At 45.0% G+C, this 25813-nt stretch overlaps 1 protein-coding gene and 2 non-coding genes across 9 annotated transcripts in view; all 3 read right to left on the reverse strand.

The window, feature by feature from the left end:
- AZIN2 (antizyme inhibitor 2) overlaps positions 1–25813 on the reverse strand; it is a 45797-nt gene that overhangs the window by 6984 nt on the left and 13000 nt on the right. For 6 of the 7 annotated variants that reach the window (XM_035019174.1, XM_035019172.1, XM_035019171.1 and 3 more), the window contains 5 exons: positions 24829–25001; positions 23741–23875; positions 22768–22933; positions 21207–21369; positions 19890–20002 (listed from right to left, as the gene is read on the reverse strand). In XM_035019174.1, coding sequence (XP_034875065.1) covers positions 19890–20002; positions 21207–21369; positions 22768–22933; positions 23741–23875; positions 24829–25001 — 750 coding nt within the window. Of the gene's footprint in view, positions 1–9517; positions 9792–19889; positions 20003–21206; positions 21370–22767; positions 22934–23740; positions 23876–24828; positions 25002–25813 lie in introns of those variants that run through there. The other variant, XM_035019175.1, reaches the window with a different exon arrangement.
- On the reverse strand, positions 9219–9325 carry LOC118020538. Its single transcript, XR_004681945.1, has one exon. It is a non-coding gene; the product is annotated as a U6 spliceosomal RNA (small nuclear RNA).
- Positions 11970–12074, reverse strand: LOC118020424. The gene has a single exon (XR_004681866.1). It is a non-coding gene; the product is annotated as a U6 spliceosomal RNA (small nuclear RNA).

A 25813-nucleotide genomic window follows, 5' to 3' on the forward strand; every position in this document is an offset into this window, starting at 1 on the left:
GCATCTCAGCCCCTCCTGCTTCTCTGCATTCATTGCCTTGTACATTCCGAAGCCACAATGCCTGGTCTTCAGTCCAGTCTCCAACACTTAGTAGATATGTGACCTTGGGCAAGGTACTTAATCCCTCTGAACCTCCATTTGCTCGTTTGTAAAATGGGAATAACTATAGTATCTACCTCGTAGGGTCACTGAAAGGATAAATGAGTGTATGCAGGGCATTTAGGCCAGCGTCTGGCACATGGCAAGGGCCCAGTAAGATAGCGCTATCATTATTGTTGTTATTGTTACTACCTCTCTGCTTTGGTCTTCACTGGCCTATCTGCCACTTTCCAGACCCTGGGTCTGTCCACACCTCTCCAGCCCTTCCCCTCCCTCAAATCCATCTTGGCCTCTGGGCCCAGCCCTGGGGCTTCCTCTTCTGTGAAGGCCTCCCAGATGCCCTCTCATTCCATGCCAGGCCCCATCATAGGAGCCAGAAGTACACAGGTGAGTTAGACCCTCCCCACCTCGGCTCTCAGTCTGGGGAGAAAGATGGGCCTCCAACAGATAATCACAGGGTGACCCGGCAGAGGTCACAGAGGAACCCATGGGGTAGACAAAATTCTTCCCATTTCAGGAAAACTGAGGCTCTGAGGGTTATGTGACTTGCCCAAAGACACAACTACCAATTACATAAAATTAAAATTTTTTTCTTAAATGACTTAAAAATGCAGAAAAGGAATCTGTAACACAGACCATCTGCTGACAACCAGTGCAATTTGTCACAGTGTGGGATTCTGCCAGGCAGGTCCTAGAGGAGGAGTCCTGACTGAAAGATGGATATGAAGGAACCCTGACTGTGCCCTTTAGTCCCCTTGTCCATCCCCGCTGTGCTACTGTGTTCCAGTCACTCCCATTGCTCTGGGCTCCCAGGGAAACCTCGCTTCCCTTCCCCCAACCCCAGCCCCCCCTGCTCTTCCCTGAGGCCCCAACCCCACCAACTCCTAATTTCCCTTTAGATCTCAGCTACAACAGCTTCATGAAAACCTTTCCTAAAGCTCCATGCTGGGGCACCTGGGTGGCTCAGTCGTTAAGCGTCTGCCTTCGGCTCAGGTCATGATCCCAGGGTCCTGGGATCGAGCCCCGCATCGGGCTCCCTGCTCCGCGGGAAGCCTGCTTCTCCCTCTCCCATTCCCCCTGCTTGTATTCCCTCTCTCACTGTGTCTCTCTCTGTCAAATAAATAAATAAAATCTTTAAAAAAAACACACAAAAAAAAACTCCATGCTCCCCCCAACAGGCTTAGCCTTCATTTGTCATAATTTATAATTAAGTATTTGTGAAATGTACCTGCTCAGGCCTGTCTTCCCTGTCAGACTCTAAATTCCATGACCCCAGAGATCATGACCATCTTGTTCCCCCCTATCTCCCCCATGCCTAATAGTCTGGCATAGAGTAGGTGCTTTTTTGAATAATATCTTTTAAGTGAATGAATGAATGAATAGGAAATACATGAGTGATAGAGAAAGAACCAGAAGAAAGAAAGGAAAGAAAGAAAAAAAAGAGAGGGAGGGAGGAAGAAAGGAAGAAGAGATTAATAGAAGCCATCTAAAGAGTCTAGAAGGAGGTAATGGAGAAGACCAACAGGGGAAAAAGAAAGTTATAACACCATAGCCAGCAGCAGGGATGAGTAAAATTGAGAAAGAAAAGCCACAGATTGCAGAAGCAGAAATAATATTCATGTATATGATAAAAAGCTAATAAGCCATTAGTCTCAATAAAGAAAAACATGCACATATTAAAGTAAAATATTAAAGCTATCCATATTCATTAACTGAGTCAACAAATACTTATTGAGCACCTACTATGTACCAGGCTTCAATCTAGGAGCTGGGAAGTATATATTCTGGAAAAGGGAGACAAATATATCCTTGTTCATATAACTTAATGTTCTTGTTTATGAGCTTTCTGTTAATAAATAAAATTACTCTCAGTTGCTCTGAATTATTTCCCTTAGCTCCACTTCTTAAAAAGCATTAAGCTAACTTTTAAAGCTTTTGGGGGGAAATGCTATATAAATGAATCCATGAGGATCCTGAGAAACGAGGTTCCAAAGTTTTTCCACAATAAAGTAGAAAGAAAAGACACCCTTGCATTATAATAAGAGTTCTCTTCTTATTAGTGGCATAAATAAAAATCAGTGGAAAAAAATTTTAACTTCTCAGGAAATAATGCAAAGCTACCCTTTTGCTATTTAAAGCCCCCACCCCACCCCGGGATGCCTGAGTGACTCAGTCAGTTAAGCGTCTGCCTTCCGCTCAGGTCATGGTCCCAGGGTCCTGGGATGGAGCCCCACATTGGGCTCCTTGCTCAGCGGGGAGCCTGCTTCTCCCTCTGCCTGCAGCTTCCCCTGCTTGGGTTCTCTCTCTCTCTGATCAATCAATCTTAAAAAAAATAAAGCCCCCCCTTCTTTAAGAAAAAAGTAAACAAAGGGCGCCTGGGTGGCTCAGTTGGTTAAGCGACTGCCTTCGGCTCAGGTCATGATCCTGGAGTCCCTGGATCGAGTCCCGCATTGGGCTCCCTGCTCGGCAGGGAGCCTGCTTCTCCCTCTGACCCTCCCCTCTCTCATGTGCTCTCTCTCATTCTCTCTGTCTCAAATAAATAAATAAAATCTTAAAAAAAAAAAAAGTAAACAAAAAAAAATCTGCAAAATAAATATTCCAAAAGCATGTGGCAACAGGCTTATTAAGTCTTAGCTCTTTTTAATGAGTGTGAAAACTGAGTGGAAATGGACAAGCCTCTGTAAAAATACAAGCTGCCCAATCTGCTACCAGGCCCTCTCCCTGAGAGAGGGCAGGGAGTTTACAGAGCATGCCCACCATTGCCTCACACCACATCTGGGAGGCAGCTGCAGATCCCATTTTACAGATGAGAAAAGTCAGAGAACAGAAGTGACCAGCTCTAGGTTCTGGAGGGAGTTAGTAGCGGAACTCCCGAGTGGTCCCAGACAAGGGGCCTCCTAGCTGCACCAACTGGCTGCCCTCCTCAAACAGGCCCAATAAGTGAGTGGATCCACACAAGAAACAAGGTCAAACATTTAAAATATCTTCTGGCCCTGATGGAGTCCTTAAATAATTCCCCAACTTTTAAAGAATAAGTCAATAATCCCTATTCTACATAAAGAGCACAAAAATATTTTAAAAAGAAAAAAATGGAGTGAACCAGGGCAGCACATAAAAAGGAAAGAAAAAAGAACAAAAACATATGGACAGAATTTAACTTGTGAACATACAGGAAAATCTGAAATGAAACCGTAACTAACCAAATCTGCACTCGTAGCCAAAGATTCACCTTCAGTGATTTACCTCTATATGGAACAATATGGACAATTTACCCCTTTGGAAGACAGGAACAATATGAGCAAGGTGACCCCTGGCTTCATCATAATACGGAAAATATAAATCTACAATTCAAATCTAATTTTCCCAGTACATGTCAATATGGCATTCAATAGCCTATAGCATCTATTCCTGATTAAAACTACAGACAAAACAAAGTCAAACCCTGCAATGCAGAGAGACTATTTAAAATAAAGAGGCAACTCTAACTTAATGGAAATACGTTAGAATGGCCTCATTTCAGAACCAGAACTAACCTTAGTAATTAAGTTCAGCCCTTCATTTTCCAGATGAAGAAACGGGAGAAACGGTCCAAGAGATTAAGTTAACTTGCCTAAAGTTACTCATCAGCTACTATATGGTAAAGTCAGGACTCTAACCCATGTCTTCTGACTACCAAGTCTGAAGCTTTCTGTCACCATTCCTATTTTATATATCATGAGAAATGTGGTCAATAGCTATTGGGGGGAGGGGGGGAAGAAACAAAAAGGTATAATATATAGAAAATGAAAAAAATATACATTGCAGATGACATGTTTGCCTACCTGAAAAATCCAAAGGGAAGGGGTAGTTTTGGGGGGAAATCAGTGAGTCTCAACATGCAAGCCATTGTCTCAGCTCAGAAACACAGGGAAATGTTTCCACTCACGATAGTAATGAAAGCATTATGTTATTAAATTCTTGGATGTACTTGAGCCACAATAACTTATTCAAAGAAAATAAGAAAACCTTAATGAGAGAAATAAAATACAAGAGCTCTACCTCTCCTAGCTGGAAAACTTAATAAAGCAAAAAGGAGAATTCTCCCCAATTTAATAAATAGATTAAGTAGGCTATTACTAATTAAAATTCTCAAGATATTTTTCTGAATGTTAGAAGTGGCGTGATAAAAGAATAAATGTGAGGGGCGCCTGGGTGGCTCAGTCGTTGAGTGTCTGCCTTAGGCTCAGGTCATGATCCCAGGGTCCTGGGATCGAGCCCCACATCGGGCTCCCTGCTCAGCGGGAAGCCTGCTTCTCCCTCTCCCACTCCCCCTGCTTGTGTTCCCTCTCTCGCTGTGTCTCTCTCTGTCAAATAAATAAATAAAATCTTAAAAAAAAAAAAAGAATAAATGTGAGCCTATCAAAGAATACTAATAAGCAATAATGACAGACTCAATTTTTGTTAAATAATTCCTACAAAAATATTTGTACCACATGTAAGATATAAAGAATAACAATAAAATGAATATCTGTGTACCCACCACTGGCTAAATAAATATAAAATTCCCAAGATCTTTGAAACTCCCGTGTGGTCTACCCCAATGACATGCTGCTTCCCTAACCCCTCCAGAGGTACCTATTATCCTGAATTTTGTTTTCATTATTCTCCTGCTCTGTTTGGCACAATATTTAGTACACTTTTGAAATTTGTGCAAAATGAAATTATAGAATACATAATCTCTGCAACTTGCTTTTTTTGTTGTTGAAACCCACATTCCCAAGATTGATCCAACTGATATATGTGGCCATAATTCACAATATGCTGCATCGAATTCATTATATGGAACACACCGTAATTTATTTATTACCCTGCCAACAAATGTTAATGTGTTTCCAATGTTTTATATTCTAAAAATAGCTCCTGTGAACATTCTTATATATATCCTCAGATATACATGCCAAGAGTTTCTTTTCAATATATATCTAAGAACTTGCTGGAAGGTAGGGTATACACATGTCTAACTTTATGAGTAATGCCAACTTGTTTCCCAAAATAGAAATAGCAACTCCTACCTGCCAGTGTCTAAGAGATCCAACTACTCTATACCCTCACCAACTCTTGATATTGTCATGCCTTTAATTTTTTTCTAATCTAGTCAGTAGAAAATGGTGTCTCCTTTTCATTTAAATTTATGTTTCCTCGATTACCAACGAGGTTGAGCACTTTTTCATTTTCTTTTTTTTTTTTTTTAAGATTTTATTTATTTATTTGACAGAGAGAGGGAGAGACAGCAAGAGAGGGAACACAAGTAGGGGGAGCGGGAGAGGGAGAAGCAGGCTTCCCGCTGAGCAGGGAGCCCGATGCAGGGCTCAATCCCAGGACCCTGGGATCATGCATGACCTGAGCCAAAGGTAGATGCTTAACGACTCAGCCACCCAGGCACCCCAACTTTTTCATTTTCTATTTGGATTTCCTCTCCTGTGAACTGCCTATTAAAGTCTTAGGTCTATATTTCTATTGCTTTCTATTTTTTACTGCTTTTCTTCTTATTTTCTTAAGATTGTTGTTTTAAGAATCCTTCATATCGGGTCATGATCTCGGGGTCCTAGGATCGAGTCCCACATCAGGCTCTCTGCTCAGCGGGGAGTCTGCTTCTCCCTCTCACTCTCCTTCAGTGTGCGCTCTCTCTCTCTCAAATAAATAAAATACTAAAAAAAAAAAGAATCCTTCATAAACTCTGTGTACTGATCCCTTATCCAGTTGTAATGTGTTTCCATATTTTCTCCCAGGGTGTGATTGCCTCTTTCCTTTTGCTAACAGATGAACAGAGGCTCTTCATTTTAATGTAGACACACATCAGTCTTTTCCTTTTTTGGTTTGTAAGAGATTCTTTACTGTTCTTCCCTGTTTTAAGGTCAAACAGATATTCTCCTATATGGATGTCTGGGATTTATATTCACATGTGCATTGAGATAGGGATTCAACTTCATTTTTTGCATGTGGACAATGAGGTGTCCCAGGATCATATATTAAACAATCCCCAGTGATCTGCTTTGCAAGCCCTGTTGAAAATCAAGTTTCTAGATATATATGGGTTTTTCCTGTGCTCTCAACTATGTTCTTTGTCTATTTTTTCATGCTGGTATCTAAAATAAACCATTTTAATTACCTTCAATGTTGGCAATTATATTATCTACTTATATAGATATATATTTCTATTACATATAATTTATTATCCATTATGTTATCTATATTTATTATCTTATGGTTACTCTAAACATATACATTTTAACATGCATGCCTAACTTAAAGTCTAAAATTAATCAATATCTTCCTCTCAGTTAAAAAACTGACAACACCAGCTTGGTTCCTTTACCTCCCAATTTATATTCTATTGCTGTCCAGTGTTTTAGTTGATCTTATTTGTGGCAGAGGCTGCTAATTGCCTACCCCAGCAATTCCAACCCTCCATTTTTGCTAGGCACATGACCACCTAGAATAAAGACCATGTTTGCTAACTTTCCTTGCAGGTAGTTATGGCCATGGGACTAAGATCTTAGCCCAATGGCTATGGGATAAGAACATAAGTATTATGTGGCTACTTTCAGGAAGTTTCCTTAAAAGACAACTGCACATGGGCTTCACCTCTTCCTTCCTTCCTATAATGGCTGGCACTTCGTGTTGTACCTAGCACGATGAGGCTGACTCATCGTGCTAGGTACAACTGGAAGCAATGTGGTTCCACATGACTTTAAACCACTATACCAGCTCAGAATTGCCTGTATTGAGACATTTACATAAGAGTGAAATAAGCCTCGATATCTTGTTCAAGTCATGTATTTGGGATCTGCTACTCACAGCTGAACCTAATCATAACTGAAAACTTTTTTTTAAGATTTTATTTATTTATTTGACAGAGAGAGAGAGAAAGGGAGCACAAGCTGGGGAAGTGGCAGGCAGAGGGAGAGGGAGAAGCAGGCTTCCTGCTGAGCAAGGAACCTGATGTGGGGCTCGATCCCAGGACCCCAGGATTATGACCTAAGCTGAAGGCAGACGCTTCACCGAATGAGTCACCCAGATGCCCCTGAAAATTGTTTTTAACCCCATGAATTAAATGTTATTGGTGGTGGTGGTGGTGGTGACAGTCAGTGATCCTTTGGATGTACCCACATATTTAGCTATCTTTGGTCACCATTCCTTCTTGCAACACAGACCATTCCTCTGGAATCATTTTCCTTATACCTGAAATATATCCTTTAGATTTTCTGTTAAGGAAGCTCTGTCTCTCAGTATTTGCTTGTCTGAAAATGCCTACATTTCATACTCATTCTTGAAAAACATTTTGCTGGAGACAAAATTCTAGGTTGATATATTAAAGCTGCTATTCCAGTATCTCCTACCTTCCATTGTTACGGGAGAAAAGCTCTAAGTCTGTCATTCTTCTACAGGTAGTCTTCTATCTGTCTCATTAGTCTCACTAGTTTTAAGATCTTCTCTTTTTCTTTGGTGTTCAGTTTCACTAGTATGTTGTCTAAGTGTGGGATTTGTTGGATTTCCTAAATCTGAAGATAGGTCTTCCTCTCTCCCATCTATTGACTCTGCCAGTTATTAACTTTTTGCCTCTCAGTCCCAATCCACCCTTCTTTGTCTCGCTTTGTGGTACTGGAGCTGAACCCTATAGACATTCCTTCTTTGCCAGGTAGCTCTATGTTAGGCTTTGTCAACAGAAGTTGCTAGAAAGACATATCAGGAAGAAGAGACTTTCCCTCTTTCAGTGTGCTGTTTCCTGTGTGGCCTCTATGGCTCAGCATGAGGGTCTGGTAGCCTTCACCTCAGCAGTCCACACAGTGCAGCCTTGGCCCACACCCTTCAGCAAGCTTCCCTTCCACTCAGCAGCAGGCTGCTCCTATGATCTAGTTGTGCTGGGCACCCTCTGACAAGTTACTTTGCCACTGGCAGGCTGCACGTCTCTGTGACAGTCAGCCTTTCTTCAAAGGTTTCAACCTCAGCCTTGCAGGGAGGAGCTCTCCTCTAAGGTACTTCCTTGTTCACTCTCCATTACCAGCAGTAGTAACTGCTTTTGCCCCTTTTAGTAATCAACCGCCTTTAAAGTTGCCAATTCTTTATATTAAAATTTGCCTGCTCAAATTACTGGTATGGTTTCTGTATCCTCATGCAATCTCTTCCTGAAACTCTAATTAGACGTTGTGTCTGATGTGTGCTCATTCTGTCTGCCATTTCCCGTGTCTTTCTTATTTTTTATCTCCCTGTCTTTGTGCTGCATTAGCATCAGTTCTTTAGGTCTATCTTCCCACTCTCTAATTTTCTCTTCAACTGTCTCTAAGAGCTTGCTTACTCTGTGCACTCTTTCAATTTTCATATTTTTTTATTTTTAGAAGCTCTATTTAATCCTTTTAAAAATCTGCTGGAGAGGTGCCTGGGTGGTTCAGCTGGTTAATCAGCTGACTTGCTCTCAACTCAGGTCTTGATCTCAGGGTCATAAGTTCAAGCCCCGCGTTGGGCTCCATGCTTGGCGCGGAGCCTACTTCAAAAAAAATCTGCTAGAACATATTTTTACATTTGTTTACTCTTTGACCACATTTTCTTTCTTTCTTTTTTTTTATTCTTATGTTAATCCCCGTACATTACATCATTAGTTTTAGATGTAGTGTTCCATGATTCATTGTTTGTGCATAACACCCAGTGCTCCATACAGAATGTGCCCTCCTCAATATCCATCACCAGGCTAACCCATCCTCCCACCCCCCTCCCCTCTAGAACCCTCAGTTTGTTTTTCAGAGTCCATCGTCTCTCATGGTTCGTCTACCCCTCCAATTTCCCCCCCTTCATTCTTCCCCTCCTGCTACCTTCTTCTTCTTCTTCTTCTTTTTTTTTTCTTAACATATATTGCATTATTTGTTTCAGAGGTACAGATCTGAGATTCAACAGTCTTGCACAATTCACAGCACTTACCAGAGCACATACCCTCCCCAGTGTCTATCACCCAGTCAGCCCATCCCTCCCACCCCACCCCCTACTCCAGCAACCCTCAGTTTGTTTCCTGTGATCAAGAATTCCTCATATCAGTGAGGCCATATGATACATGTCTTTCTCTGTTTGACTTATTTCACTCAACATAAAAAAAAATGGAATGCTTCACAAATTTGCGTGTCATCCTTGCGCAGGGGCCATGCTAATCTTCTCTGTATCGTTCCAATTTTAGTATATGTGCTGCCGAAGCGATCACCTTTTTTTTTTTTTTTAAGCGAGAGCACACAGGTTGGGGAGGAGGGGCAGAAGGAGAGGGAGAGAGAATTTTAAGCAGGCTCCAGGTCCAGCATGGAGCCCGATGTGGAGCTCAATGTGGACCTGATCTCATGACCCTGAGATCATGACCTGAACCAAAATCAAGAGTTGGAGGCTTAACCAACTAAGCTACCCAGGTACCCCTTGGTCACATTTTCAATTTCTTATTTCTTTAAACATTGTAAACATTCTGGTTTATCTTTAACATCTGATAATTCTAATACATGAAATAATTGCAGGTCTGGTTCTGCTGTTTCTTACTTCTGCAGGTTTGCCCTCATGGTGACCTGGTTCTTTGTGTTTTGTGATTTTTGACTGCAAGCCCATGTACTTTGGCACTTTACTTGTGAGAATTCTTAGAAGTCTAGGCTGAAGATTTCCACTCCAGAGAGACGTTGTGTTTGCTTCTGCAAGATAAAATAAATTCTAGCCTTGAGGTTTTTCAGACAACACAGTTAATATGAATTTGGACAACAAACCCGAGAAAAGGCTAGCTTATGGCTGTAAAGTCCCAATTTTATGCCCTCTTCCAACCACCACCAAGATCTAAAAGACATGGGTTTTGTGGGGTTTTTGTTTGTTGGTTTGTTTGTTTGTTTGTTTGCTGTCCTCCTCTGTGGGATAGGTGTTTTTCTGGTTTCCCCTTACACTAATGATGATGTCCTTTTGGGAGGTTCCTAGCTTTATGCGAGGGATCGTATCAGACTCCCCATCCTGACTGAGCCCCTAGGAACGCATACAGCTATCAAAGCTGAAGATCAATGCCACAAAGGTTCGGCATACACTCCCAGAGAGAAAGCCAGTTTCAGAGTTAGGTTTTCTCTCTGGGTTAATGAATTCATTTACCACATATTTGAATAGTCACGATTTTACATGCTGGCAACACACTAGTGAACCAAGTAGACAAAGTCCTTGTCTTCATAGTGTTTACAGTGCAGCAGGAGGGAGGCAAACAACAAAATAAAGAAGTAAATTATATAGTAAATTAGGAGATAATAAGTGGCACTGCATAAAAGAAAGAACAGAGCAGGGAGGAGGGGCAGATGGCAGGATTAAATAAAGCATAGGCCTCACTGAGAAGATGACCTTCAGGCAAAGATGCAAAGGAGGTCAAGGAGTGAGCCTGGGTGGTACCTGGAAGAAAGATGATCCAGGCAGAAGGAAAAGCTGGTGCAAAGGTGCAAAGGCAGGACAGTGCCTGGGGGAGCTCAAGGAACTGCAGGGAGGCTGCCATGACTGATGGGATGAGCAGGAGGGAGAGTGGGGAGGGAGGGAATCAAGAGAGGAGACGGGGCAGATCACAAAGGGCCTTAGAAGCCCTCAGAGGACTTTGGCTTTAATTTGGAGTGAGACGGGAGCCAGCACAGGGTTTTAGGCAGTTTTAATAAAACTAGACATGATTTGACTTACATTTTAAAAGAATCCCTCTGGCTAGTGGGTGGAGAATAGGCTGGCTTTTACTCTAATTGGAGATGCCTGCTTTCACTTAATTTTGACCTCTGAAGGATCCCCTGCTTTCTTGTAAGGCAGGATACAGTTTTCTTTGTTGTCAGTGGGGAGGCTGTTCAGAGTATCTAGACTGCCACATTGCTGGAAATAGAAGGCACCCTACTGGTTTTCTAAACACAGCACAAAGCTATTGCCAAAACGCTACGGAATATGCCAAACAAAGAAAAAAAAAATATCAAAAGGACAGGATAAAGACAAGAGATGAAAAAAATAAAACCAGTGTACATTATGGCAAAGCAATAATAAAACAAAAAAGCATTAGAGATCATTACTTAAGAATTCTTAAGACAAGAACTAACCAGATCCACCCTTGACAAATGCTATTGCAGTATACTCAAAACAGAGTCACACTTTGTAACCACAAATCACTAGAATAAAATACATTAGCAAGTAAGAAAGTCCAATCCTGTCAACAGAGAGAGAGGCTCTGGACAGAGTGGAGTGATGGAAGCTTGTACTCTGAAATTTGGTTCCCAAGATTCTTATAAAACTCCTGAGGTACTTGCCCTATCTGGGTCCCTCCCCACACCCAACTCTACCTTGCATTTATAAAGTGCCATTACACAGTTACTAAATTGTATCTCTAACCCTAAATATATGTCATTTTATTTATTTTTTTTTAAGATTTTATTTATTTATTTGACAGAGAGAGAGAGATAGTGAGAGCAGGAACACAAGCAGGGGGAGTGGGAGACGGAGAAGCAGGCCTCCCGCCGAGCAGGAAGCCTGATGCGGGGCTCGATCCCAGGACCCTGGGATCATGACCTGAGCCGAAGGCAGACGCTTAACGACTGAGCCACCCAGGCGCCCCAATATATGTCATTTTAGACCACTCAATCAACATTTAAAGTGTTTATATATTAAAAAGTTCACCTAAATATCCGTATTTAAAGAAAACCACATCTCCCAATATGTTATTTTAAAAGTTAAAAACAATGTGTACTATGACACTTAAAAAAAAAGGAATCAAAGTAAATTTTAACAATAATCATCTCTGTATGGTGGGATTAAGGGATCACTTTATATGGCTGTTTGTACTAGATTTTCCCCAATTAACATTCCCTCTCTCTCTTTTTTAATTTATAGGACACTTCACAAATTTGCATATCATCCTTGCACAGGGGCCATGCTAATCTTCTGTTTCGTTCCAATTTTAGTATATGTGCTGCTGAAGCAAGCACTACACATTCTATTTCTACAACAGAAAAAATATGTATAAAATAAAGGCAATCTATAACTCGCAGAGCACAAAAGGTAAAGAGGGACAAATTCCCTCACTATTAATTGCAGAGCACTTAGTGAAGACACATGATAGTATGTTGAAACTTCTATGAAAGAATAACAAAGAATCACAAAACTAGAATAAGACCAACCGATTGACCAAAAAAAACTATTTGTATCAAATACTATATGAAATACACACACATATCCCTATGCAAGCTTATCTTCATTTGTAAGAAAAAACTCTAAATTAGGTAAATGGAGAATATAAAAAGATATTGACATCAAAGGACATAAAACAATAAACAAAATGCTTTATCCTTGTCAAGAAGACAGAAATGAAAGAAATACTGAGGTATATACCATTTCAGATACATTAGCCAACAAGAAAAAGTCACAGCGTGCACTGCTAGTGAGCTTCCTACGAAATGAGCACAGCTGCTACAGTATAGACCGGGCCAAGCTTTGAGGAAAACAATCTGGCAATTATGTATCAAGAGACCTAAAGGTGCTCGGGCGCCTGGGTGGCTCAGTCGGTTAAGCGACTGCCTTCGGCTCAGGTCATGATCCTGGAGTCCCGGCATCGAGTCCCGCATCGGGCTCCCTGCTGAGCAGGGAGCCTGCTTCTCCCTCTGACCCTCCCCCCTCACATGTGCTCTCTCTCTCAAATAAATAAATAAAATCTTTAAAAAAAAAAAAAAAAGAGACCTAAAAGTGCTCATATCTTTTTACCTGGTAATCCTATTCTAGGGACTCATCATAAGAAAAGAGGTGGGGTTTTTTTGTTTTTTTTTTTAAAGATTTTATCTATTTGACAGAGAGAGAGGGAACAGAAGCAGCGGGAGTGGAAGAGGGAGAAGCAGGCTTCCCGCAGAGCAGGGAGCCCGATGTGGGACTCGATCCCAGCACCCTGGGATCATGACCGGAGCTGAAGGCAGACACTTAACGACTGAGCCACCCAGGCGCCCCGAAAAGAGTTTTTTAAAGGGAACCCACTTTCAGTGGGTAACTTGAGCCAGCCATGCAAAGAGACTCACAAAGCACATCCTAGGCGGAGGTAATACTCGTGGATACATGAATGAACAGAACCAAAAATTAGCGATGTTCAGGGCGCCTGGGTGACTCAGTTGGTTAAGCGTCCAACTCTTGGTTTGGGCACAGGTCATGATCTCAGGGTCGAGGGATCGAGTCCTGCATCAGGCTCCGTGCTCAGCAGGGAGTCTGCTTTCCCTCTCCCTCTCCCGTCGTCCCTCCCCCCTCTCTCTCCATTAGCAATATCCAAATGCCCAGTGATGGGAAGATTTTATCTGGAGGCAATAATTTTATAGGAAAGTAGTTAAGAGCTTGTTCTCCAGTGACACCCAAATAACTGAAGACAAATAAGCCATGCACCACACCCCCAAGCAGCTCCCAGGCTGCAGTTTAAAAATTGTACCCTTCATTAGCATGCAACTTTGAGCAAGTTGCTTCACCACCCCATGCCTCAGTTTTCTCATCTGTAAAATGGGTCTGATAATAGCATCCACCGTATAGGATTATTATAGAGATTACATGAGTAATGCCATGTGAAGTGCTTCATACAGCATGTGCTACAGTAAGTACATGGTGGCTTCAGCTGCCACCACTGAGCATGAGGCTTGCAGCCATGCACCACTCGGTGTGTCTGGCGAAAGAGGGGTGACATTATGGATAAATTAGGGTAGAAGACTGCAGAGCTTCTCCCTCCTTTGTTCCTTTAAAAGTTTAGGTTGCTCCCATAATTTTGAAAGATTGATTCCATTCCAACATAGAGCACCTACTATGTGCCAGGTCCTGTACTGGGGAAACACTTCTGCCTTCAAGGGGCTCACAGTATAGTGGGTGATCCATTCATTCATCATTCATTCAACAAGTAGTTATCAAGCACCTACTTATGGACCAGGCACTGCGCCAGGTGCTGGGAATGCAGAGGTAATGAGTAGACAAAGTGGCCGCCCCCAGAGAGCCTGTGTGCTAGTGGGGAAGGCAGATGATAAGCAAGGAAACAAAATCAAATAAGAATAATCACAGATTCTGACACATTATGAAGAAAATCAACAGGGTGACATTATCTGATGGGGAGAAGCAAGCCCCCTTGAGAGAGAGCAGTCAGGAAAGGTTTCCCCAAAGAGGTGACATCTGACCTAAGACATATCAGAAAAGAATAAGGAAATCAACTCAGGAGCAAGGGGAAGAGCCTTCGGGCAGGTGAATATAATGGTCCATAGGGCTGAAGGAGCTTAGGTGTTCCAGGAGCAGAAAGAAGGCCACTGGGACTGGAGCAGGTGAGTGAGGGGCTCAGTGGGGACAGATGCAGCTAAAGATGTGGGCAGGAGCCTTGCCAGCCAGGGTGAGGAGTCTGGATTCTATTCTGAGAGTAACAGGGAGCCACCGAAAGTTTTAAGCAGAGGAGAGATATGATCTTTGGGTATTTAAAAAAATCAGTGTGTCTACAGTGTAGAAAATAGATAGTAGGAAGGCAGGAGTCGGGGCGAGAAGACCAGTTAGTGATTGCCACACTAGCCTAGGAAGGGGTGATGGCATTTTGTGCCCTGCCATGGTGGCAGGGAAGAAATTAGATGGATTCCAAGTGTATTTTGGAATTAGACTGAAAAACTGCAGGTGAACTGAGTGCGGGAAGAGAAGAAAGCAAGAATCGAGAATAATGCCAAAGTATTACAGCTTGAACAGCTGGCTGGCTGGCTGTGCTGTTTGCTGAGAGAAAACTGTGTGAAGGAAGAAGTTTGGGTTGGAAATCAAGAGTTCATTTCTAAACAAGTTAAATTTGAGTGCCTGTGAGACATCCAGTAGAAATGGCAAGTGGGTAGGTGGATACACGAGTCTGGAGCTCAGGGGAACGGTCCAGACCAGAGAAATAAATTTGAAAATGATGAGACTGTAGGAGATATTGAAAGCCTCAGCCTGGAAGAGCTCACCTAGGAAATGCGTGCAGGCAGAGAAGAGGATCGCGAATGGAGGCCTGAGAGTCAACATTCAGGGGGTGAAGCCACGGGGAACGTGCCAGAGAGGCAAGGTAAGAATGACAGAGGAAGAGGCAAAGCCAAGAGCATGAAGGTGGAGGAAGATCAGTTGCTGAAGACAGAAGTGCCACCTCTGGGCTGGCCACACACAAGGAACTTTCAAGAGCATCTTCTGTACGGTTGTGCGATCAATATCCCACTGGAAAGGATCGAAGAAGGAATGAGAGTTGAGGGAGCAAGGGCAGCGAGCGCAGGCTGCTGGCTGGAGAGCGTTGGATGCGAAGGGCAGTAACTGAAGGGAAGGTTACAAAGTCTCTGACAGAAGAGAAAATATGTATGTCCAATAAATGTACAGCATGATGTACAAAGAGATATCCGACTTCATTAGTAATCAGGGACATGCACATCAAGACAGGAGAAACCATCTCACATCCATTCAATTGGGAGAATGTTTGAAGTCTGACAATGCCAAGCGTTGGGGAAAACGTGGATCTACCCAGCCTCTAGCGGGGGACCGCCAAGTGGTACAACCACTTTGGAAAACTGTCTGGCACTGTCTCATGAGGCGGAACAATCATGTGCTCTATCTATGCCCAGCGACTCCACAGAGTCACAAACCAGAATATTCAGAGCGGCAGATCTCACAGTAGTGAAGACCTAGAAACAGCCTAGCACCTGGAGAGGAAAGTGGACGGCCGGCCACAGCATGCTCACCGACAGGGTGAAACAGCAGTCCAAGGATGGGCCTCAGGTACACACAGCAGCGGTGGTGCATCTTAGACTGTGACAGCACGATTTTTAAAAAGTCTAAAAAGGGGGGCGCCTGGGTGGCTCAGTCGTTAAGCGTCTGCCTTCGGCTCAGGTCATGATCCCAGGGTCCTGGGATTGAGTCCTGATCAGCGGGGAGCCTGCTTCTCCCTCTCCCACTCCCCCTGCTTGTGTTCCCTCTCTTGCTGTCTCTCTATCAAATAAATAAATAAATAGGGGCGCCTGGGTGGCTCAGTTGTTAAGTGTCTGCCTTCGGCTCAGGTCATGATCCTGGGGTCCTGGGATCGAGCCCCACATCAGGCTCCCTGCTCAGCAGGAAGCCTGCTTCCCCCTCTCCCACTCCCCCTGCTGTGTTCCCTCTCTCACTGTGTGTCTCTCTGTCAAATAAATAAATAAAATCGTTAAAATAAATAAATAAATAAATGAATATCTTTAAAAAAAAATTTTAAAAGAAGAAGTCCAAAAAGGTTACATCATTAGAACAGCCTTTTTGTAAAGTTAAAAAAAAAAAAAATTATAAATACATTGAGGAATAAACTTTGATGTGACAACACTACATGAAAGAAGCCATACAAATGGCAAAAAGGCACACGAAAAGAGGCTCAACATCATTAATCATAAAAGAAATACAAGTCAAAACCACAGTGAAATGTCACCTCACACCTGTTAGGATGGCTGTTAGCAAAAAAAAAACAAAAGACGACCGGTGTTGACAAAGTCGTGGAGAAACTGGAACCCCGGTATGCTGCTGGAGGGAATGCAGCATGATGCGGACGCTGTGGAAAACAGGATGGTGCTTCCTCAAAAAATTCAGTGTGATCCAGCAATTCTACTTCTGGGTATTCCCCCAAAAGAATTGAAATCAAGATCTCTAAGAGGGATAAGCACTCCCGTGTTCATCGCAGCACTATTAACAGCTGCCAAGACCTAAATGTCCATGGATGGATGAATGGATTAAAAAAATGCAGCAAATCAGGGCGCCTGGGTGGCTCAGTTGGTTAAGCGACTGCCTTCGGCTCAGGTCATGATCCTGGAGTCCCTGGATCGAGTCCCGCATCAGGCTCCCCGCTCAGCAGGGAGTCTGCTTCTGCCTCTGAACCTCTCTCCTCTCGTGTTCTCTCTCTCATTCTCTCTGTCTCAAATAAATAAATAAAATCTTTAAAAAAAAAATGCAGCATATCCGTATAATGGAACATGATCAGCCTTATCAAAGAAGGAAATCCTGCAATATGCAGCAGCATGAATGAATGTTGAGGACATTATGCTAACTGAAATGAGCTCGTCACAGAAGGACACACACTGCATGCTTGCATTTATATGGGGTATCTAATAGTCAAACTCATGGAACAAAGAATAGAAGTATGGGTGTCGGGGGTTGATGGGAGGGGGAAATGGGAAGTTGATGATCAAAGGACATAAAGTTTCCACTCTACAAGGTGAACAAGTTCTAGAGATCTGCTATAGCGCAGCCTGTAGCTAATATACAGGATCATACACTTAACCATCTGTTACAAGAGTAGATCTTAATGTTAAGTATTCTTACCTCAATAGAAAAAAAAAAAAACCTATATTTTAAAAAAAAAGAAAAAACCTATATGAAAAAAGTGGTAACAGATGAGTCTAAATCGTGGGTACTTTGCATGGGAAGAGACAAAGGAATGAGGCGGTAAAATGACAAGAATGCTTATTTTACTAAAAAAAAAAAACAAAGACAAGTCCTCCCATGAAACTTTTTTACCCCAAAACTGATTAGGAATCTACTGAAACCATGAAATCTAACTATCTAGTTTCAAAGAAATACAGGGCATGGAATAATATATTTGATAACACCGAAGGGAAATCCAGGGAATCCACCAATCAGGAATATCCAGAATGCAGGAAACTTCGGGACCAACAACTCAGTTTCATCAACAAATAATGAAAAAAAAAAAAAAAAGAGTGAGTTTGGGAAAACCAATAGGTTAAGAGAGAGACCATCGACCAGATGCAGTATGTGGACCTTTTTTGGCTGCTGATTTCAGCAAATCAACTAGAAAAACCATTGATGAGGAGGATGACAGGGGATACTATGGAATTGTTCATTTTTAATTTGATGATGGGATTATTTTTCTCAAGTCCTTTCCTTTTAAATATATTAAAATATTTTTGAAAAAATTCCAGCAACACTTCTTCTGTAGTTTTCTGTGCTTTTTTCATGACACTGTTGTAGCCTGCGTACTGCTCACCACATGCCCACACACACACACACACACACACACACACACACACCCCTACCCAGCAGGACTACATTTCCAGAGCGTAGACAATTCTGTCTCACCTACTGTCCTGTGCAGGCCTCAGGATAGGGCTTTGCATACTGAGAGTACTCAAATGTTTATTAAATTTTTAAAAAGAAAGAAAGAAAACAAAAAAGAGCCAGGAAGCCTCCAGCGATAAGAAGTATACTTTGAACCAAGGATTGATTATGTTTAATGGGACTTTCTGTGCCTGGGGTCCAAACACAAAGTCCTGGGGAATGAAGAGCAGGGATGCAAAGCTGCCACCATGACTCGTGAAGGGGACCTTCCTTGGGGAAGAAGATGCAGACACCCCCAGCCAGGCTGGGTCCCTCTAACACACACCCAACACAATTGCAGCTAATTTACTGTGTATGTCGTCAACTGCCTCCACCACCAGACAGGGGCCCCACCCTGGATCTGGTCACATGGCTGGACCTGGTAAGTGGTTGACAGCCCAAAGTATGAAACTTCAACAGCGTCCAGAGGAGGAACAGGACTGATCACAAAAAGGGTCAGTAACATCCTGGTGTCCAAGGCAGGAATACCAACTGGAAATTAATCAAAATGGAGACCCTGAATGGGGGGGTGTGGTAATGAGCTGGGCCCACAGTCCTGCTCATCTGAGTTGCTGATGAAGGGAATGCGGAGTGGGTCAGGGACGGCATGTGACAGGAAAAGGGGCACTGGAAGGTGGAGGGGGTCTGGAGGGGGACAGGACCTGGGAAGCAGCTGCCGCCTGCTGTGTGACCTGGGGCTCGGCTGGCCTAGGCCAACCTGGTCCTTTCTCAGTGCGGTCAGATGTGGGAAACCACAAGAATGCAGGCAGGACTGGTGCATCACGGTGGAAAACTGAATTTCTGAGCACATCAGGGAGGCTTACTCAGACTAGCTGGAGGAAACCACATTGAACAACCCAGCTATGGAACGAGGACATAATCAAGTCATGGCATGGGCAGGTGGAGGTGGAGGTGGAGGGGGGGGCTCCTTCTGCCTGTGATAGATAAGGGGCAGGAAGAGCTACAAAGAGGAGCTGACATTTGAGTGGGTCTTAAAAAACTAGACAGGGTGGAAAAAGAGAGAAAAACAAAAACACACTGAGAGCTCAGGATGATCTGGGTGCCCGTTAGGCACTGAAGTTCCCTTCCAGAAAAGGGGCCACACAACAAAGGCCTGGAGATGCGAAACTACAATGGTGTGTCTGATTTTCTTTCCCCTCTTTGTCCATTCCTGTTCCCTTGTCACCCTGGAAAAACCCATTAAAGATGAACTGTTTCTTTTTGCTTCTAGAAATTCACTCCAGGGCTTGATCAGACATGGACGTCAAGATAGATATACTCACAACACTTGAAAATAGCAAACCAACCACTAGGTTAGATGGATTAAAATACTATGTAGTCTTCAAAAAGCATGTTGTCAAAGGTTAGCTGACGGCATAGAAAGAGCTATACCCATCCATACTGAGTGGAAAAAAGCAGTTACAAAACAATACAATCCAACTTTATTTTTAAAAATAGAATACATTTTTTTAAAGACTAAAAAGAAATCTAATGTTCAAAGAGTCTATCTCTACATGGTGGGATTACGGGTGATCTTCATCATCCCGCCATTTTCTACAATGAATACGTTTTACTTGTTTAAAATGAGATAAAAACACCCCCAGAATGTTATTTAAACACACACACACACACACACACACGATTGAAAAGAGGCCCACGTGGGGTAGGCTCACCTTCTGCAGGATGGGGGTAGGGCACGTGTTGTCAAACAGGACTGAGTTGAAGATTCCATACACGCCCTCACCGAGGTGGTACACGATGGTCTTGGGGGTGGAACCATTTTCCTCTGTGGGGAGGGGAGGGGTCAGGGGCAGCACAAGCAGCAGTGTGAGGGGGTGGGAGCGGGGTGCTGGCACAATGGGAGGCTCAGCAAGGATGATGGGTAACTGAAGCAAAAAGGCTGCCCCTTCCTCAGCTATGGGGTGGGTCCTGCTGCCTCCTATGACATGAGGTTCACGTGGTGCACTCACCCCTGCAGGTGAGCACCCCTGCACAGGACATACTTCCTGCCCCTGGATGCCCCAGCAAAGGCCAAAGAGCAGCCCACCCAAACTCGATACCCCAAGAGGTTAAGCCGCTCGCTCAGACTTGCAACTATAGCAAGTCCTCAGTATGTAAACCCCCCTCACAGCCCCCTCACGGGGCAATGCATGAGCTGAAATGAGAAACCAGGTCTCCCGGCTGGACTAATACGGTAATTACCCAGATTTATAAAGGAAGCCAGAAGAATGTCATCTCTACACACACACACACACACACACACACAGAAGACATTCTACCTGGAGCCCACCACCCCTCCAAATGGATTCTCAGGGGAAGACACACCTCAGCTCTCCTGCCTGGGACCCTGGAGCAGAAGGCTCCAAGATCAGAGCCCCAGGCCCCACTCACTCAAGGGGCTGCTGGAAGGACTGATCTCTCTGGAAGGGCAGGGATGAGTGCTGATGTTGCAATGTGGGCAGAGAACCCTGAGTCAGCCCGGCCTGAGCTTGAATCCAGGCATTGCCCCTCACCAGCTATGTGACTTTGGGCTCGTGACTCAACTATGTTCTGTCATCTATAAAGTAGGCTTAGACAAATATAAGTTGTCATTAATTATTTTCATTATGTTATGAGCAGCAGTAGGATGAGTAAGAGCCTATACTTTGGAGAGGAGACAGACATGGGGTCAAATGCAGGCTGTACTTTTTACTATTAAGCAATTCACTTGTATTCTCTTTGGCTCTCAATTTTCTCATCTGTACAATGGGTTAATAAAGTATCTGTTCTCCCTAAGGTTGTTTTGATCTCAATCTTCATAAAATGTAAACATGCATAGGAAAAACTAACACTAAATAAGTGTCTTGGGGGTAAGGGGACTTGGTTGTAAGTTTCCCTAAAGAAAGGATCCATCCTCCAGATTCCCATCCCCTAAAACCGGACCTTGCTCAGCCAGCCACTGTCCCTAGCTTCGGGAAAAAACAGGGCTCTGCTGCCCACCTGGCACCTACCCTCCCTTCCAGGCTGGTCCAGAAGAACCTCCTTCTTGGCAATGATGCTGACTGCCAAGGTGAAGGCCGAAGTCACATAGTAACGCCCCAGCCTGGCAAGGATGTCCACGCCACAGCCCTCCGGGAAGTACAGGTCCAAGGCTGAGTTGATCACAGAAGCAATCTGGTGGGACAGGGATGGGGGACAATGACATGTGTGAAATGGGGGGTTTACATACTGAGGACTTGCTATAGCTGCAAGTCTATTTCTTGAAAGCTTCTTTGATTTCAGAAAGAAGCACTTGGCAGCTACTAAGACCCCAGACTGGGGACTAGAGACAGTTGGTCAGGCTTCCTGACGTAGGAGGCAGACGGAGCTGGGTCAAGACCCTTATGCTTGTGTAAATCACCTTCCTCAACGCCCCCACAATGGGAAGAGGTGTTCTTTTTTTTTTTTTTTAAGGTTTTATTTATTTATTTGAGAGAGAGAATGAGGTAAAGTGAGCATGAGAGGGGGGAGGGTCAGAGGGAGAAGCAGACTCCCTGCTGAGCAGGGAAGCCCGATGCAGGACTCGATCCAGGGACTCCAGGATCATGACCTGAGCCGAAGGCAGTCGCTTAACCAACTGAGCCACCCAGGCGCCCTGGGAAGAGGTGTTCTTAACATAACACTTGGTACTCGGGTTCCAGAAGCCCTGATGTAGATCTTTCATAAATGACCAATGTGTTAAATGACACATTTTTCACAGAAAATACAGAGAAGAATGAAAATCAAAATCACCCGCAATTCTATCATCCAGATTGTTAATCACTGTTAACTTTTTGGAGTAGTTCCTTTAATTCTTTTTCTATACAAACACTGTTTTTTATTATAAACATGATAAGGCTATACATGTTTTATAACCTGTTTTACTCAACAGACTTCCGTGAATGATCTCACATGGGAGTCATACGAATGTACCATAATTTAACCACTTCCCGAGTGTTAGACGGACCAGGAAAGTCCACTGGGTTTTTGTTATGAACACTGCTACGATGTTCATCTTTGGGGCTAACTCACTGCGTCTGTGGGGGATTATTTTCTTAGGGTCAGTCCTGAGATGCGGATGTCCCAGGACTTGGCTCTTATTAGGGAGAGGCGGCCCCTAGTGGTTGGAATGGGGATTGCGGGGGCACATTTTTCTTGATTTCATCTCAGATGGAAAGAAGCAGACAAAAGGTGGGCTTTTCCTTTCCCTGCCCTCCCGTTTGATTTCTCATCAACTCACCTGAGGGAGAATAGAGCATGCCAGGCCCTCAGAGAGTTTCAGGACTTATGCAAATAGGCCTAGTTAAGCTTCAAATATGTGCATGGACTAGAGTCAGAGAGTGTTGGATGTGTGGCCAGCTCTGCCGTAGACTCAGAAAGTGACATAACCTCGAGGAGCCTCAGTTTGCTCAGCTGTAACATGGGGCTAATAATAAGATGATCCGGGTAAAGCATCAAGCACAGCATGCCGTGCCTGGGACCCACTCAACAGTGCCGGGTATGCCCACCCCACCTCCCGCAGAGCCCAGTACCACACTTCTGACCCCGGGTTACCTCTTCGAATCTCACTTTGGCCCCCTCCAATCCAGGGAAGCCACCGCCAAGGTCCAGGATGTGCATCCCGTGGCCCAGCTCAGCGCCCATTTCAAACACAAGCCGGGCGTCTGCGATGGACTGAGTGTAGGCATGAAGGTCAGGACAGCCGCTGCCGACGTGAAAACTGGGAAGGGAAGAAGACCCTCGGCTTACATGCAGGGCCCCAGGTGCCACCGCCTCAGCCCCCGCCGGGAGCAGCCTTGGACAGGCACAATGGGCATCATGCCCATTCTGCAGATATAGTGACTGAGGGCCTGGAGGGTAAATGCATTGCCAAGGGTCACGGGGCAAGTGAGGGGTGGGCAAGAGACTAGATCCGAGGTCCCTTAGCACTTGGTGTCCCTCCCACCCCCTCATGCTGCCACTGGGGCTAAGCCATCTGGGATGAGGAGCAGGGCCCGAGTCAGCCAGGTCCGTACGTTCCTCTCAGTCAGCGCTGTGCTTTCATTTCCCCATCTATAAAGTAGGGATAAGGTCCCACAAGGCTGTGGGATAATGTTCCTGAATCGTTTAGCACAGTGCCTGGCATATCCTAAGCACAGAATAAATGAAAGCTATACTCTTACGTCATTATCACGACTTCGTCCCTATCCCTGCGAGCAAAGAAGCGCAGCAAAGATGTGGCTGCACAACCTGTAGCCTATAATAAGTTGGTATAACTCCTGCAAATCCAGGTACCTCCTGGGGCCTCCTGGGACAAGATCTTCTGGGGAACCATGGGGTTGAGGCAATGGGACACTCCACACTGTCTTTCCAAAGAGAGGAAACTCTCCAATGGCAGGATTCTAGGCCCAGGGACAGGCCTTCCTTGGAGGCCCTGAGGGAGGTCTCATAGAGAATGGATTCACTCCTGGGAAATGACAGCGTATTGGTGTCAGGGATGACACCAGTGACACCAATGACAGGGATGGTGGGGCTTCCGGGCACTCACCTCACCCCCACCACCTCCACGTGGCTCCTCTTGGCATTTTCCAGCAGGTGTCTGCAGGATTTCAGCGACGCTCCAAACTTGAAGCTCAGGGGGCTCAGGGAGTGAGATTCATCGGTAGCAATGCACAGAACCATCCTGAGGAGATACACAGCGCACTTCTGCCGCGTGGACCCCACCCCCCCGATCCCAACCACGTCCTCTCGGAGAACAGGGGTATAAACTCAGAGCCGCCCACCCCACGGGGCCCTCACCCCTTCCTGTCCCTGCACTGCCAGTCAGCCTCCGAGGCCCGTCCTTTCCATTCCCTAAACGTCTCTGGGCCCATCCCGCAGCCCCTGCCCTGGTCCCGACCTCACCAGCTCTCCCCGGCAGCTCCACTTCCTCCGAATCAGCCTCTACACCGGCCAGGCTTTTCCAACTTTTCTTGTATGAGGGGAACCATTTTTTAAACACAGTCTTATTGAGAACCCCAATGTCACATAAAACCGACAAAATGGAAGCTGCTTTGGGTGAACCAGAGTGGCCCCCCCGGCCTCCCCATCACCCCGAGGAGGCCCTCCCTAGAGCCCCCGATGGCATCAGGCGACCGCATGAAAGCCTCAGCCAGAGCAAAACGTCCAGCCCTGACCCCCGCCAAAGCCCCTGTGCATCAGGCCCCTGCCCTAGGACTGTGACCCACCAGCCATCGCGGTTGCCCTCACCCCTCGCACAGGGTCTGTTCCGGCCACACCAAATTTCTGCTCATCCCTCACACGCCCCCAGCCGCTTCCGACCTCCTCGCATTCTGTGCTTTGATGCGCTCCGCTAATTCCACTCCCTCCTCAGGCCCACCTTGAAGGCCACGTCCTCCATGCAGCTTTCCTGACCACCCTCCTCTTGCTCCCTCAGCCTGTGACTTTGACCCCCAGAATCTCTTCCTTGGCCCTCATCAGGCCCCGGCTTGCTGGGTCCAGTCCAGGAGCGCCCGCCCCTGACTCCTGGGAATGTGGCTGGGTCCAGGGCAGGGTCCTCTGCTCCAGCGCCACTCCTCCCTCCCCCTCTGCCCTCACACTCAGCACAGCCCTCCCCACAAGTGGTTCTCTGCTTACTTGGCACTGGGGTGGCTCTTTACCACCTTGGCCAGCTCCGCCTCGTTGTCAAAGCTCAGCAGCTGGACCCCATGCTTGGCAGCGTACTTGATCTGTGCGATTTGCTTACAGGGGTTGGCGTAGATGATCTTACTGGCAGGGACACCAATACGCTGGACCAACTCCATCTCTGCCTGTGGGGTCCCAAAGGTGATGGTGAGGAGGCTCAGGGCCTACCGGGCCCACAGAAGTCAAGGAAGCACAAATGAGGGGCAGAGTCATAGCTATGCAGGGGGAGGTCCCTAAGAAGTGGGCCTCATTTGTACACAACAGATATGTGAAAATCAGGACTCACGCCGGTTCACCATTCTTTGACAGACAAGGCTGCCGTAGACAGCTGTGCAGGTGGCGCACTGTACAATTGAGAGGAGGGAGGTCCCATTCATAGAGAATCCACTATAGATTTATATATTTGTTACAACTTCCCGGCAGTAAAGCATCTCAGTCTCACAAAATCAGTATATTCATTATAATAAGTGCCTCAAGGATGGGTACATTTTCTAATTCACTCAAAGACATTACATGGAGTCATGATAGCCCTAACAATAGGCACCTGACACATTTTCCTGACAGATTTAATGTTTAAAGAATATTCCTGGGGCGCCTGGGTGGCTCAGTCATTAAGCGTCTGCCTTCGGCTCAGGTCGTGATCCCGGGGTCTTGGGATCGAGCCCCACATCGGGCTCCCTGCTCAGAGGGAAGCCTGCTTCTCCCTCCCCCACTCCCCCTGCTTGTGTTCCCTCTCTTGCTCTCTCTGTCAAATAAATAAATAAATAAATCTTTAAAAAATAAATAAATAAAGACTATTCCCTGTTGGGGACACCTGGGTGGCTCTGTCGGTAAAGAATCTGCCTTCGGCTCAAGTCATGATCTCAGGGTCCCTGCACATTGGGGAGTCTGCTTCTCCCTCTCTGTCTGCCCCTCCCCCCACCTGCACACACTCTCT

This window comes from Mirounga leonina, unplaced genomic scaffold (genome assembly GCF_011800145.1).
Source record: "Mirounga leonina isolate KUSES-001 unplaced genomic scaffold, KU_Mleo_1.0 Mir_173, whole genome shotgun sequence".
NCBI lineage: Eukaryota > Metazoa > Chordata > Mammalia > Carnivora > Phocidae > Mirounga > Mirounga leonina.